At 44.2% G+C, this 15,033-nt stretch overlaps 2 protein-coding genes across 4 annotated transcripts in view; one reads left to right on the top strand and one right to left on the bottom strand.

Moving 5' to 3' along the window:
* Positions 1 to 535: 535 nt before the first annotated feature.
* LOC129324578 (myb-related transcription factor, partner of profilin-like) lies at positions 536 to 5,026 on the bottom strand. Its single transcript, XM_054971906.1, has 2 exons — positions 4,342 to 5,026; positions 536 to 1,960 (listed from the first exon to the last, which is right to left on the bottom strand). The coding sequence occupies exons 1-2, from the start codon at positions 4,787 to 4,789 to the stop codon at positions 1,311 to 1,313; spliced, it is 1,098 nt and encodes a 365-aa protein (XP_054827881.1). The 5' UTR covers positions 4,790 to 5,026; the 3' UTR covers positions 536 to 1,310.
* A 285-nt stretch (positions 5,027 to 5,311) lies between these two features.
* The window catches only part of CDAN1 (codanin 1), a 60,715-nt gene continuing 50,993 nt past the window's right edge, over positions 5,312 to 15,033 (top strand). For all 3 annotated transcript variants that reach the window (XM_054972614.1, XM_054972613.1, XM_054972615.1), the window contains exons 1-6: positions 5,312 to 5,490; positions 9,265 to 9,968; positions 11,195 to 11,416; positions 12,038 to 12,231; positions 12,327 to 12,446; positions 13,479 to 13,557. In XM_054972614.1, coding sequence (XP_054828589.1) covers positions 5,395 to 5,490; positions 9,265 to 9,968; positions 11,195 to 11,416; positions 12,038 to 12,231; positions 12,327 to 12,446; positions 13,479 to 13,557 — 1,415 coding nt within the window. In that variant the 5' untranslated portion in view covers positions 5,312 to 5,394. The remainder of the gene's footprint in view (positions 5,491 to 9,264; positions 9,969 to 11,194; positions 11,417 to 12,037; positions 12,232 to 12,326; positions 12,447 to 13,478; positions 13,558 to 15,033) is intronic.

Raw genomic sequence — 15,033 nt, 5'->3', positions numbered from 1 at the left:
TTGTCATTATATTCCTCTGACTATACAACAAAAGATGTTCAAATCTTGTAGTCTTTTCCACAATGTTTAAGTGATCCTATAGCTTATATAATTGGGTGAGAGATGGTAGGAGAGGTAACTGAGTTAATAGAACTGCTTAAAGCAGAAGAGAGGTTCTTCCATTTGGTGAAATATATACAACAAACCTCCTCTACAAACATATTTAACAGGCTAATGCTCGCCTTAAGTCACATATAGCAAATAATGTGCAAGGTGCAAAGATATTCAGCCTCAAGTAGGGGCCCTTTGTGTACATAATGGCTGAGTGAAGTCCTTCTGTATTCAAAAACTGCCATACTGCACTACCAATACAATGAAACTAAAGACATTAATATGCTGTCTTGCAGTGTGAACAGTCTCTGAAATTTAGATGGAATACATTGAAATGTGTTTTTTCAACGTGCGTCTAAAGGGACACCCTTGTGGTGAGCAGATAGTCCCAGATTATTGAATATCAAAAAGATAAGATCACTCATCAGAACTGTTTTTTGGCAAATTCGTTTTAATTATGCAACAAAAGGCAGCCTCTCCACACTGTAGATTTTAAGCAGAGGGGTTTTTTTTTTGGCAGGGGAGATTCATTGGGAGGGAACTGAACATGAGCAACAACAAATAAGAGGGATCAGGGATAACTTACATGGATTTGGCTCATAGCTCAGTGTCCCAATTCATATCCTAGAGCAGATAATCTTTCACATGGTCTTACAGACACAAACATCTTCCTAGTAGTAATATTTATTTTAATAGAAGTAAAATAAAGTACTAAATCTCACTAATCTGGAGTTTGGATTATTAAAAAAACCCACAACAGCTTGTCTGATATTCTGCACCACATATTGCTGTTATGTTTTAATACTATTTTGTCAATTTTAAAAATCAAATTAATACCAGGAAGAGCCAAATGAGTCAAATTTTCTCTTCCCTATGGGAAAAAAATAAGACTGAAAGGGGGATGTAATATCCAAGGCATCAATCAACCAACTGCCAAAGCTAGTGATAACTACTTCAATCCTATACTCTTGTTTAGGAGTTGTCCTTCTTAACTCAGTGGGACTTACTTCTCAGTAAATGGGCATAGGACTAGGCTCTAAGAGTTGTAGCTAGTGTTGCACCTCCTACATGTGACATTTCTTCAACAGAAGTAGAGCAGATCTTATGTGTTCAGCATTCTAGAGAACAGCAAAACATTTTTGTTCCATTATGAATTACTGGAGAAGAGTGCAGAACAGCTTCTCTCAATCACCACAAGTTTTTTTTTGTGTAGTTAAATTTCACACATCTGCAAAACAGAAATAATAACAACCATTTGGATGTTCCTTCTTAATGGGTCTATGTGGAGCCCTTGGAAATTCTGACGGGCCAGGCTCTTGTGACATAGAGCTGGAACTGCAGCTACTGCTTCTGCTGCTACTTCCAGCCATTGGTACTCTGACTCTGTCCTCAACCAATGGTGACCCAGGACTCAGGTACCCTGCTGTGGTTTGAGTTGCTACAGTAGCAAATGCGGTTGGGCCAGCATTATTTTTCACATAGACATTTTTGATCGCCACTAATGTATGTGCCATGATGCTGAGGCTGTTATTGAGCTCTTGCATGCCTTGCTGCAGCAGCCGAAGATTGTGGTTGATACTATCAAAGCCAGACTGGATGACATGCAGCTGGTTCTGCTGGATCTGCAATAGATCCTCCTCTGTAATTTCATTTGGATCAGGCTGGGGCTGAGTTTTTGTTTTGGCTTTTACTTTTCCACAAGGGCCTCCATTCGGAATCCCCAAAAAAGGAAGCTGTTCCTGGCTAGGAGGAACCACTGCCATGTCCTCAGAGCTTTCTTCTGGCTCCACTACCTTCACCACTATATCTTCTTTTAGGTTTATTTTCTCTAGAGATGGTTGGTGAGATGGACCAGGATCATCTGTAAAACCTAAGAAAGGAAGACAGAAAGGAGCAAGGGGAAAATTTAGATTTCACTACCTTTGTGACCAAACATCCAACCGCAGCCACATAAAACGCCTGCACTTCACTTGAGACTGTATTATTTTATTAAATTTCTTCAGCTTCAGTTGGCAGGTACCATTAAATATGCCCACTAGTTTAAAAAAGGTGTCCAAATTGAAGATTGCAAGAAGAATCTTTTTAAACTAGGGGTATGCAATTGGATACTGCCACCCTGATAAAATGCCTAATGTTTTCAGTATTGGATCAGCAATATCTAATACTGTGAAAGGCACTCCTGATTTTTCCTGATTTAGGTATTTCACTCCCGATAAATATCAAAAATATCCAGATTTGGGTAAGGAGGCCTTTGTACTGTTCTGTAGGTGGCACATCAGCCCTTTAAACTTTAAAGGGCTGCTGTTTCAATGGACAGTAGTCCTCCTGGCCTCTGTCTGCGCTCCTTCAGGCACTTCAAGAATCAGGTTTTGATTTTGTTCTGTAATCCCAGAAAAATAATCATTTTCACTCATTTTTTGGAGTATCATTATTTTTCCTAATTTTCACGCAACACGACTTTCCTGTACCCTCAATATTTACAACAAATGATAATCCCCTTCCTGACTTTTGGAAAAAAAAGTAAAATGAGAATTTTTTGAAGTGCACATACCAATTTTAAGCTCCTCTTTCACTGTATGTATCTGAGATTATACTTGCACTGCCCAAACTCAGTAACGAGGTTTTTAAATCCAGAGGAGTTAGCCGTGTTAGTCTGTAGTAGCAAAATCGAAAAGAGTCCAGTAGCACCTTTAAGACTAACCAACTTTACTGTAGCATAAGCTTTTGAGAATCACAGTTCTCTTCATCAGATGCGTGAGGTTTTTAAAATGTTATATATAACCAATTTCAGAACTCATTTATAGTAGTTGTATACCAGTGACAATGTGGCAGTATCTGGGAACTTGTCAGCTACTGAAAAATGTGTTTGTACATCTCATATTGCGCAGTCTGAAGGGATAATTTGAATATTAGTAAAATTTCACATTGACTTTACCTCTCACAATACATAACAGTTTGGTTTTTGTTCACTTGCCAAGTAATTAAGTGCAAGTCTAATCTGTTTTCTAGCAGTTTTTTAAAATAAAAGTTTATTCTAAGCAATTTGCAAGTGTGCCTAATTTTTAATGTATTCATATATTTGATTTAGATAATCTAAGACTATTACAGTAAGCATCATCATTGCAACCCAAACATTATTTCCATAGCAGCTACTGGCATTTTGAAATCTATAAAACTGACCATGTACTTTTTAAAAAACAGTAAGTGAGCATTGTTTTCTTTAAGTTGTTGCATTTTTTTTAAAGTAGTGACAGACAAGCAGAACTCCTGGGATGAAGTAATAAGCAACATAAACAAAGCATGGACTCAGCTTCTATAAAACCACATGCCTTCCACTTGAGCTGCGCAGATAATGGATTCATTTGGGATAACTCCATGTATGCTACCCCAAGCTTGTTGGAGGATATAGATGTGACCAGATTTGTTATACCAGACAGTCACCAAACAATTGTTCAATGATCTATAGATGACAATCTACATTGACAAGACTGAAACTCCCTCCGCCAGGCTTTTTTGAGGTACTGTGGGAGCATTTGCCATTTTGTACTCAAGAGGCAAAACTGGCACCAGAAGTGCCCTTTAACAGATGCACCCTTAGAAGTTCTAAGTTTACCTAACAACAATTGGGGGTGGGGGATTATAAGAATGGAAAAACTGCTAAATAACTACCCAACAGCCAAAAACTTTTAAAAACACATTTCTAAGTGTTCTCAAGATGGGCAATGCGCCTCTTCCTGACCTTCGAGAGATACGGAGATCTTTGTTTTAGTTTTCTAAGAAACCAAGAATGAGAGCTTTCTGTCCGCTACTATGCACTCTGAAAGCAACATGGTCTTTCCGTTCTCTCCTCAACATTCACCAGCAACTCACTTCAGCAAAGGGGAGGGGGCAGAGCTCCGTTATGTCCCTCGTGAAGTTGGGAGCTCCTTCCTTCACCGGGAGGGACACTCGAAGCGACTAAACCAAACCCAACCCATCCCTGGGGGCGCCTTCACAGCACAATCCTGGCCAATGGGCTATGGCGGTGCGGGAATGTGCCTTTTTCCTTAAGCGGGATCCTAAGCAGCAGCAGCGGCGGCGTTTGAAAGAGGAGCCACAAGGGTGCTGTACGGGCAGCCGCGCGATCGTCCGCCGGGAAGGGCTTTCGGAGGGGCTCCGGCTACCGCGTCCACTGTCCGTTGTGCAAGCGAGCCTGTCACCACGTGGCGCCCGAGCGAGACGCCGGAGCCCCTCGCCCCCGGTCCCACTCACCGGCGTCCGTCACGGCAGATCCCGGCAAGTCCAGCGTGTCGATGCCGCCGACGATGGGCACAGCCTCGTTGGGGGCAGGCAGCCCGGGGCCGTAAGACCGGAGGTGGTCGGGCGGCGAGAGGTCCTCGGGCGGCAGCAGGAGGCCGAGCGAGGCCGAGTGGGGCAGGGGCCCGCCGGGGCCGTGGGTGATGCGGCACAGCTTGCTCCGGTCGCGGCGCTTCAGGTCCCTCCAGCGCTTCTTGAGGTCCTCCACCTCGCGGGGGCAGGCGGCCACCGGGTTCACTTTGTGACGGATCAGCTCCCAGACCTTGCGCTTCTGGCCCGGGGAAGCCCGGCCAGGCCCGGCCGCGAACAGCACCTGCTCGTGCTTCAGCACCTGCTCGATCAGCACCTCCGTCTCCGCCTCGTTGAAATTGGCCTTGCGCCGCTTGGGCGAGTCTTCGGCCATCCCGAGCGTCCAGCTACCGCTGGGAGACGCGCCAGGAGGCGGCAGAGGAGTCCGCTTATCGCGCCGTTACGGGCCGCGCCAGCCAGCTCTAGGCCACAGCCCGGGCCCCAGTCGGGAAGCAAATACCGCGCATGAGAGGAAAAGACGCGCAAACACCCGGCGCAGGCGCCCCGCTTGTTGACAAGGGGAGGGGGAGGGAGACGGGGGATCGCTTTCCCGCGGCTCCGCCTTCCTTGCAGCCTGACGCCCATCCACAAGCTCCGCCTGCTCAATGAGGCATCTCCGCGACCTGAGCCCACCCCTCAGCCCGAGAAAGCGCGACGACGCCCCTTCCCTCGAGGACGTGCATTCTAGGCCACGCCCCTTTGGCCCGGGGGTGGGGGGAGACGGCGCGTTCCAGTCACGCCCACTCTCGGCCCTATCCCAAAGCGCGCGCGCGCAGGCATGCGCTTCCCCGCCCTCTTCCCATGGCCCCGCCCACAGGCTGCGCTCTAACCCGGAGTCAGAACGGGGCTAGGCCCCGCCTCCTTCGCGGCTCTTCGGAGCTTCCTTGAGGCGGCGTGTTCCGGGCGCCTGCTCGGCCTCGGCCGTTCTAGGAGGTGGGGATGGAGGCAGTGCTGGAGCTGTTGCTGCGGGAGGAGGTGGTGGCTAGCGCTGTGGTGAGGTGGCTGAAGGCTAACCGGAGCTCCTGCCCTGAGGAGGTAACGCGTAGCGCCCCTCCCCCCTTAATTATGGCGTCGTCGTTCTTATCTTTGGGCGGGAACTTTCGAGGGCAAGCAAGTTGCTCTGCCGCCCTCAAAAGCCTGCGCTGTCTCGGATGGGCTTCCCCCTTTATTTGGTTCTTTGGTAGGGAAGAAACCCTTGAAGGGTCGTAGCCTTTAAGCCTGCGCTGTGTAAGTGGACTTTCAGAGAGTCAAGCACATGCCCCCTCCCCACCAGTGGGAGACTGCCTCCGAACTTCAGAGCCCCCGACTCTTCCGAAGCACCAGCTTCGGCTTCACTGTCAGCTGCTTCAAAAACACAAAACAGCCCTGATCCTGTACATGCTTATCCGGAAGTAAGCACCACTGAGACAACGGAACTTACTTTCAAGCAAGGGAGCTTACTTTCAAGCTTTAGTTAAGTCAAACTGTGAGCTTGCGTTTGGTGTTCGCTCAAGTTGGGATGATTAAAATGCCATTTGGCGCTTGGAGGAGCCACATAGAAAGGCGGATGTACACCTTATTGGCTTTTCCTCAAAACCCTGCGGTGTGCATTTTGTGTCCTCGGCCTGAAGTGTGTTATTGATTAATCGGTCAAGATTAGTACAGTCAAAATTTAGTTTACTTTTAATCAATTTAAAGCGGCAGATTGCCACGGGGGTTGCTGAGGGCTGTCTCTTTCTTTCACTGGGGAAATGTGTGCGATCATCTTAAGAAAGACAGTGACCAAGCCACGGGGGAGAGTGTTCCTGTCCTGTACTAACTTGAAGGAGTTGCTGTATATAAAGTTCTTTAAAATGGGACCATTTTTGCTTATCAACAGAAATAATCAGGGTCTAGCACAGTGATAGTGCCAAGAATTTCTAGATGATGATTAAACCTTAAATTTGTGTGGAAATGGGTCGTACAAAAGGAACCATGGTGCAACAGTAAAAAGTCAGTACTTTCATCAAGTTTCAGTGTTTAAAATGAAGATGGCTGTTTTCACACATGTGTAAATCGAATTCTGTGTTCCTTATTTCTATAAACTGAATGGACAATTTGAAAAATGTTCTGGTTGTCTGCTGCATTCATTGGTACTTCACTTCTGATTAAGACATGAGTAACGTCACTTATGAAAGCATCTTCAAATGTGATGTGTTTGTTGGCCTGTAGAGCTGAAACTCAGAATTTTCCAGTCTTTTCTCAGTCCATGTAATCTGCCCCATAGGAAGTAAAACATGTCTGTTATGTCAAGTACTAGTTGCTAAGAAAACATCCGGTATAGCGTCTAAATTACCAAATGTAAATCCTAAAAATGTAGAGACATAAAACCAGCTACAGGAAGAGCTAATTCCCATATATTGTGAATTATCAACTTTTGGCTTGCAAAGTTCTGAGACCCTTGTGTTCCTACTGAATTTTAGTTAGCTTTACATTCTACCTGTGTTTTTTATTGTAAGAAGCGATTTCACAAGTTGTGAAGAGCAGCAGACTCGATGTTCTGTATTTTAATATCAAACCTTTCTTTGAGGTGATATGTGATACTATAGTAGCTGATAGTTACATAAGAATCTTTATTTTGGAGCACAGTCACCTGCAAGGGGGGGGGGTTCCACTAGTGCAGTGAATGGTCCATTATCTCCTTTTTAGAAGTTGGCTGTATTTATTCATTTATTCCCTGCTTTTCTCCCCAGTGGGGACCTGAAGTAGCTTGCAATATTGTTCTCCTCTTTGCATTTTATTCTCACAACAACCACCCTGTGTGGTAGGTCAGTCTGAGAGAGAGTGATGGCCAAGGTAATAGAAGTGAGCTTCTATGGCAGAGTGAGGAACGTGAGTCTCCCAGATGGTAGTTCAGCAGTCTAACCACTACACCAAGCTAGTATATTAAACTGGGTGGCACCTCATAGAGGAGAGGTTTTAAAATTTATAATACAGTAAGTATTATTTAAAGCTTTCTATGACTGAGATTGCAAATTAAACATCGAATGACTTTTACTGGAGTCCTGATAATATATTCTGTTTTTGATTTGGTACTAAAGTAATATTGTTGAGGAGCACTAGAGGGTGCTGTTCCACTAGTTTAGCAAAATCAAAAAGAGTCCAGTAGCACCTTTAAGACTAACCAATTTTATTGTAGCATAAGCTTTCGAGAATCAAGTTCTCTTCATCAGATGCCTGATCAAAACTGGGCAGATACAGAAGAGGAGGGGAGAAGAGAGAGAGAGAGAGGAAAGAACATATATCACAAAGAGACAGAATGCAATTAGCGTGGAGGCAATCAAAACATTCCTTTGCTTGGAAATGTAAACATCTCCTTTTCGCGTGCAGTCAGTTTGCCGTATTAGTTTGTAGCAGTGAAGGTATCCAATTCCTATGTAGTATAAGCCTTCGATAACCACAGCTCTCCCTGCCAGCTGCATCTGACAAAGAGAACTGTGGTCCCCGAAAGCCCACACCAGGCATCACTGGGCTCCCCCAGATCACGCCTCTGTAAAGAGAATCTGTTACCTGTGATAATGTGATAACCATTCATAGTCTCTATTCAGTCCCAGCTTGACAGAGTCAAATTTGCATATGAATTCCAATTCAGCAGCCTCCCGTTGGATTTTGTTTTTGAAAGGTTTCTGTTGAACCACAGCAACCTTTAAGTCTTTGGTGGAATGTCCTGGTAGATTGAAGTGTTTTCCCACTGGTTTTTGGACGTTTCCATTTCTAATGTCAGATTTGTGTCCATTTATTCTTTTGCGTAGAGGTTGGCTGGTTTGTCCAATGTACAGAGCAGAAGGACATTGTTGGCACATGAGGGCATATATCAGATTGGAGGATGAGCAGCTGTAAGAGCCAGAGACAGTGTAGTTGATGCCATTGGGTCCTGTAATTGTATTCCCTGGGTAGATATAGGGGCAGAGCTGGCATCTGGGTCTGTTGCAGGGCCTGGTCCCTGTGCTGGTGACTGTGCTGGCCGATTCATGATTGTAAGTGGGAAGTCGTTTAAGATTGGGGGGCTGTCTGTAGGCAAGGAAAGGTCTTCCACCCAGGACTTCTGAGAGAGAGGTATCATTTTCCAGGATGGGTTGTAGCTCACTGATGATACGTTGGATGGGTTTGAGCTGGGAGCTATAGGTGACAACCAGTGGTGTTCTGTTGTTAGTTCCTTTAGGTTTGTCCTGGAGCAGACTGTTTCTGGGTACTAGTCTGGCCCTGTTGATTTGTTTCTTCACTTCATTTGGTGGGTACTGTAGTCTCAAAAATGCTTGTTGTAAATCTCTTTAAGTGTGAGTCTCGGTCGAGAGCATTGGAGCAGATACGGTTGTAACGTAAGGCTTGGCTGTAGACAATAGACAGAGTGGTATGTTTAGGGTGGAAGCTGGAGGCATGTAGATATGAGTATCGGTCTGTTGGTTTCCGGTATAGGGTGGTATTTATTCGTCCATTATGTAGTTGTACAGTGGTGTCCAGGAAGTGTACCTGTTGTGTAGAGTGGTCCAGGCTTAGGTTGATAGTAGGGTGAAAGTTATTGAAGTCCTGATGAAATCTCTCAAGGGCTTCCTTCCCATGGGTCCAAATGATGAAGATGTCATCCAGGAATCTTAAGTATAGTAGTGGTTCCAGTGGATGGGAGCTGAGGAAGCGTTGCTCTAAGTCCGCCATGAATATGTTAGCATATTGTGGTGCCATGCGTGTTAAAGTTATAGAAAAAGGAGTTAAATGTTTTAAAAACTAACAGATTTACTGTAGTAGGCGTTGAGAAATTTTCTTTGGCTAGCTTCTTGTATGTTTTTTGTGCAGGAAAGCCAAGTTCATCCCAAGCTAGCTGTGCTCTATTTACTTCGGAAAGACTTTGTGCCTTTTTTATTGAATTACTTAAGAGAACAGACCAGTCAGATATTGACCAATGGGCCTTCTACTCCTGCTAAAACTCCAAAGTCCAAGGTCCTTGGAAATTCTACTGGCTATGGAAACCAAAGAACAGGATCTGAAAGGAGAACTCATAGCACACCTGGTTCTAATAGCAGCCGAGTGAAGCTCTTTTGTGATGCAACGCAGGACGGCTTGTCCCTTCTCAATACCCCTGTTTCTGCTTTGGAGTCTCATGAGTCTGTTTATACTGGATCAAATTTATTGGGTTCCTGCAGTGATTTCCCAAATGTGGATTCTAGCACAAGCCCAAGCTTTGGTTCAGGTTCCATGTTTCATCGCAGTGAGAGACGCTCAGGTCAGAAAGCAAGTTTGGGGAATTTTCTTGTTGCTGCCCCACCGAGGCGAGGCAGAAGAAGAGGCAACAGTTCTGCAAATGCTTCTGGACACCTGGTGGTACAAGAGCTGGGATGGAACTTAAATGATGATGGGAAGGGTGATAGCTCATCACTGGGCGCATCAGGGCAGAGGAAACAGAGTGAAGAGAGTCCTAACTCTACTAGTTCCCCTCCTGATCAGCTGAACCTAAATGACCTGGAGCAGTTTCCACCCATGAGTGCTGCTGGAATGACAAAGTAAGTATTAGTGTGAAACTCTTACATTTCCTTTTTGTATTTTGACAATAAAATAATTTTCAGCTTTGCATTCTATAACAATTAATGATAGGAGGAAGGTAGTACTGCTAAAAATCACTAGAACCTGACTGACCAATTTGATGAGTTTGCTGTGGTGGAGAGGGAGTAGGGACATGACAATGGCCCAATGACCAATTGATTGACAGGACATGGCACCTCCCCTTTTTAAGATGCTGAAGCCTGGATTGCCATTTCTTCTTTCTGGGTTTCTTCCTGCCAACGAACGTCTCGTTCCGAATACCAGAATTTAAATAATATTCTGCCCCTCCTTACCCATGGAACTCTTGACCTTTGTTCAAGTGAACATGCTTAAAATTGATATACTTTTCTTAATGTGGTTTTTTAAAGTATGTTATATTAATGTTTGTTTGTTTACATTGTTTTTATTTATCTGTAAGCTGCCTCTTGAGAGCATTGGAAGAGACTTTAAAATAAATTCAAGCCAGAAGTTTGAGCTCTGATGATATTGCTCAGCAAAGTTACACTATTTTGCTATGAGTTGATTTTCTTAATTGTTTGCCCCCCCATTCACCCACTTTAAAAATCCTTGACTGCAGTTCCTGTTTCTGAATTTTCATTTTTTATCTTCACATGCTTGAGAAAACAAAGTTTGCATGGACTGAAACAATCTTCTCTACTCTTTCATATTTTAGCTTGCTTTTTTCTTTGTTGTATATGTTTCTGCCTTGACCTGGATAGCCCAGGTAAGCCCAATATCATCAAATCTCAGATGCTAAGCCGGGTCAACCTTGGTTAGTAATTGGATGGGAGATCTCAAAGGAAGACCAGGGTTGCTATCCAGAGGCAGGCAATGGTAAACCACCTCTGTTAGTCCCTAGTCTTGAAAATCCCAGCAGGGGTTGACATAAGTTAGCTATGACTTGGCAGTACTTTCCACCAGATGTTTATAGACATAGACTGTTTTCTCCATACCACTCAGTTTTCTGTCCTCCACACCACACTAGCCTTTAGAGTCCTCTGATACTTGCAGTCAAATTGGTAAAACTTTCTTAATATATCTATGTAATCAGTGCTTTGTGTTTGATCAAAGTAAGTTGTCCAAAATGGTGTGCTGAAAGGCAGAGTGGTTTTGGAGGAAGGAAATAACTTTCTATTGTATTTTTTCCCTCTGTAACAATCTTTCATTTGACTAATTATCATTTTAGGAAAACAAAACCATCAAGAAGAATCAACCCTACCCCAGTGAGCACTGAGCGACCACTCTCCAAGCCCAAGACGTGTTTCACATCCACGCCTGTTGGCCAGTATCAGATTTCTCTGTTTCAGTCTGAAACAAGTCCTGAGGCCTTTTCTATCGCCCAGAGATCGAACGTGACCTCAGTTCCAGGAAGCCTTCAGGAAGAGAGAGAGATGTTGAAGAAGGAACGGTACATTATGAAATTTGGGGTGGGGTGCTGATGAGTGAATAAGATCTTCTGTGGGTTATATATGTTGTTTTAGGAAGTGCCTTCATAAAGTAGACCCAAATGTTTGTAACTATTACAATTTGAATTTTAAAATGGGAGTTTTGTACACTTCATGCAATAGCAGGTTTATTCTAAATTCAAAAACTCAGTGCTAAATCCAAAAGACTTCTTTATTGTGCCATCCTAAGCTCAATTTTACTCTTCTAAGTCTGTTAACTTGAATGAATTTAGAAGAGTGTAACTCTACTTAAGATTGCACTTTTGAAAATGCCCTGCATCTTGATGTCTTTTAATTTTGTAGGTTTTGCTTTAATTAATTAATTGTAATTATGCTTAAGGTTAGAATTTGGTCTAGCAATGCTAAAGAACCTTGATCTAGTTTTAACTTGTATTTCATAAATATACCTTACGGAAAAATTGCATTAAGTAATACGTATTTCTCTGAAGAAGTTGCAATCTTAATTACTTGATAAATATGGAAAGGAGTCCTATTGATCAGTGTATTAGAGCAAAAACTATTTGTTCTCACTAAGATGCCTGCTGTTCTCAGTTCTATGTCCAGTTCTGGATTTTAAATTACAGGTCCAAGTTGTTGCATCACACTTCTTCCTCATCAGGCTTATCTCTGGATTTTGGTACACCCAACAAATTTAACTGTGGCTGGAATGCGGGTCTTCTAGTTGAAAACCACTTGGTAACTTCTGCAGATGTCAAAAAGGTCTCCTGTAGAAAACAGCTGGAGCTACTTGCTCAGTTGTATTCATCTTGCATAGCAGGTAAAAAGGTGGGAAGTTGTGATGCTAAGTACTGTGTGATGCTGAGAGTAAGATGCTCGAAGTAAATAGCATTATTCCTTCACTTCACTTTACAGAAAACCTCGTACCAAATATTTTTCTGGAGCTTTTCTTTGTGTTGCAGCTGCTAACATCCAAGAGAACATTTTCTTCAGATGAGGGAGAGAATGACCTGGATTTTGATGAAGAATGTAGAAGTAAGAACTTGTATTGTGCAAAAATCCCGGGCTGTTAATTAGATCCAATTTGTAGCACATGCTAATCAAAGTCAGAGAAGTTCATATTTTAAAGTTTTGCATTTCATTTACAGTGGGCATGGTAAAAGCAATTAAAATGTTAATGATTTTGGTATTGATTTCTTTTGTTTCTAAAGAAAGGAGTATAGCTAATCACTTGAAACCTTGGTTTTAAAGTATGTGATCCTGTTGTCTGAAATACTTGGAAACCCACTAGGCAAGGGATTTTAATAAAGATCCCATTTGTATTGGTAGAAATTTCTCTCTCTGTATAAACATCCAGAATACCCATATGCATGTTAATATAGTGTAAACTGAGCTGTTGTCACATGGAGATGGGAAAATTCACCCCCACTGTGCAGTCATGAACAAACAGGATTGAGGTGTATGGGGACCTGCTAGTACCCCCACCCTCTTCCTGCTTGTCAGGTTGGTGCGAAGTGCTGAGTTGATGATAATCTTGTCAGCACCCCTGCAGCTCAGCAAAACCTTCCTCCCCCCTTCAACAGTTGAGCCTTGGCTGGGATTGTTTTAACTCCCCTTTTTAAAGTGCTGAAAGGGAAGGGGAATGCCAGAGCTGAGCGCTGCCATTTTGAAGACCCTCTGCCCCCCAGTAATTGGCTGAAGGCAGAACTTCACATGGAGTCTCTGCCTGCAGCTGGTGCACTGTTTCTCCATTAAGTCTTAATGGGAGCCCTACAAGCAGAGCTAAGAAAGAGCACATCATAGTTTGGGCCACCTGGAAAAAATCCCCATATGGAAAAATCCCTTTTCATTGGTTTGTCATCTCAGACGCCTGGTGGTAAGAGGCCAGTGCTGGAAGTAAGATTGCAGGAATTGTCTGTAATTAGTGGTTGGTCAGCTAGTGTTTCATGGGATGTAGCTCCTAAGGAGTACTTCCTCTGCGGACATTATCTAGCTTTCTAGCTAGTTTCTTATTTCTTTAACTCTAATTATATTAATGTTAAGGATGTTTATACATTTTATTTACAGATGCGGTAGAAAGGCAACACTTTCACAGTGTGCACAATTGTGTCTATTTTGCTGTGAAGGTCCTGGATTATCAGTTTCAGTAAGTTAAACAGTTTTGGAATCAGTTTTGGGAACAAGGACCATCATGTGATATGGTGACATCACTTCCAGGTGAAGACCCAGAAGTGACTTTGCACTACACTCTAAAACTTCCTACATGTGATCAGGAGAAGGACAATTGTAGTTAATTGGAGGAGTGAAGAGCGTAGAGATCAGTGAACTTTCTAGAGTGCTGCAGATGTGACCAGAAGTGACGTCGCTATGTTTGCAAACTCAAACTCCCCTGTCCTCCACACCTTTCTCCCACAGTGAGCAAACTGGCAAGCCTATTAGGAATGTTCATGCTGTGTACATCTATGTCTACTTTTTTTTGCTGCTTATGGTATTATTGAGAGTAGGGATGTGCGCTTTGGGTTTCTGATTAGGGAAAAATACCCAAATCTGACCCCATTCGCAAAGGTTCAGGATTTCCGAAACGGCCCCAGCATACCTGGGCCGTTTCGGAAACCCCGAATCAGAGATTACCAAAGCTATTTGTGTAGCTTCAGGAAGCTTCGGGGCAAGGAGTTGAAATGTCCATCTCCATGCAGCTGTGCAGCAGGAAGGAGAGGGACATTTAAACCACTGTTCAGCTGTTTGTCGCGGTTGCGCGGGCAGGAAGAGGGACATTTAAATCCCCGACTCAGCCGCTTGTCAGGGGTTTCCCTGACAAGGGGCTTGAGTGCAGCCTGCCCAGGTTAAATGCCTTTCTCCTTGCTGCTGTGCAGTGGCATAGAGAGGGGCATTTCACCCTGGACTCGGCTGCTTATCAGGGGTTTCTCTTACAAGTGGCTGAGTGCAGCCTGCTGGGGAGTGGGGGGAGACTTTGAAGGGAAGGAGGCTCCCTACGAGGCTTGCAAGCGGCGTGGGGAACCTCCTTTCCTTCAAAGTCTCCCCCTTTCCAACCGGCTAGAGGAAGGAGGGGGGACTTTGAAGGGAAGGAGCTTCCCTTTTTGGCCTCTGCTGCGTGGGCCTGGAGGTCCGCGGAGAAGGCTGGAGCCACCTCTTCCAGCCCCTCAGGCTGCCACGGTGGCCATTTGAGGGGTAGGAAGGGCCTTTTTGGCCTTCTCCGCCGCCATGCAGGGTAAGTTGGTTGGAGGGGACGGGGGCTAAGTGGGGGGGTGAGGGGTGGGAGTGGGGGGGGGTGCTGGAAGAAAACCCAGCCCCTGAATCACTTTGGAATGCTCCAAATCTTTACAGAACATTCTAAAGCAATTCAAATATCCGAATCTGAAGCAGCTTGCCACTTAGGATTTGGGGTATTTCCGAATGTTTTTCCTGCTTTGGGTAAACCCGAAGCAGGAAACCCAAATGTTTTTGGAGTGCAGACCCCTAGTTGAGAGTGTATGGGCTAAGTAACTTGCTTAGCAGTAGCACTGCACAATGTTCGTTCATCTGTCAGTTAGAAAACTAAGGTCCTATAATCACTAAAGGGTTCCATCTGAAAGAGGAGCTTTTCTGTGGGAATGTGTATTCA

This window comes from Eublepharis macularius, chromosome 2, assembly GCF_028583425.1.
Source record: "Eublepharis macularius isolate TG4126 chromosome 2, MPM_Emac_v1.0, whole genome shotgun sequence".
Lineage (NCBI taxonomy): Eukaryota > Metazoa > Chordata > Lepidosauria > Squamata > Eublepharidae > Eublepharis > Eublepharis macularius.
The sequence above is the reverse complement of the archived record's forward strand: the minus strand, read 5'-3'. Positions and strand labels throughout refer to the sequence as shown.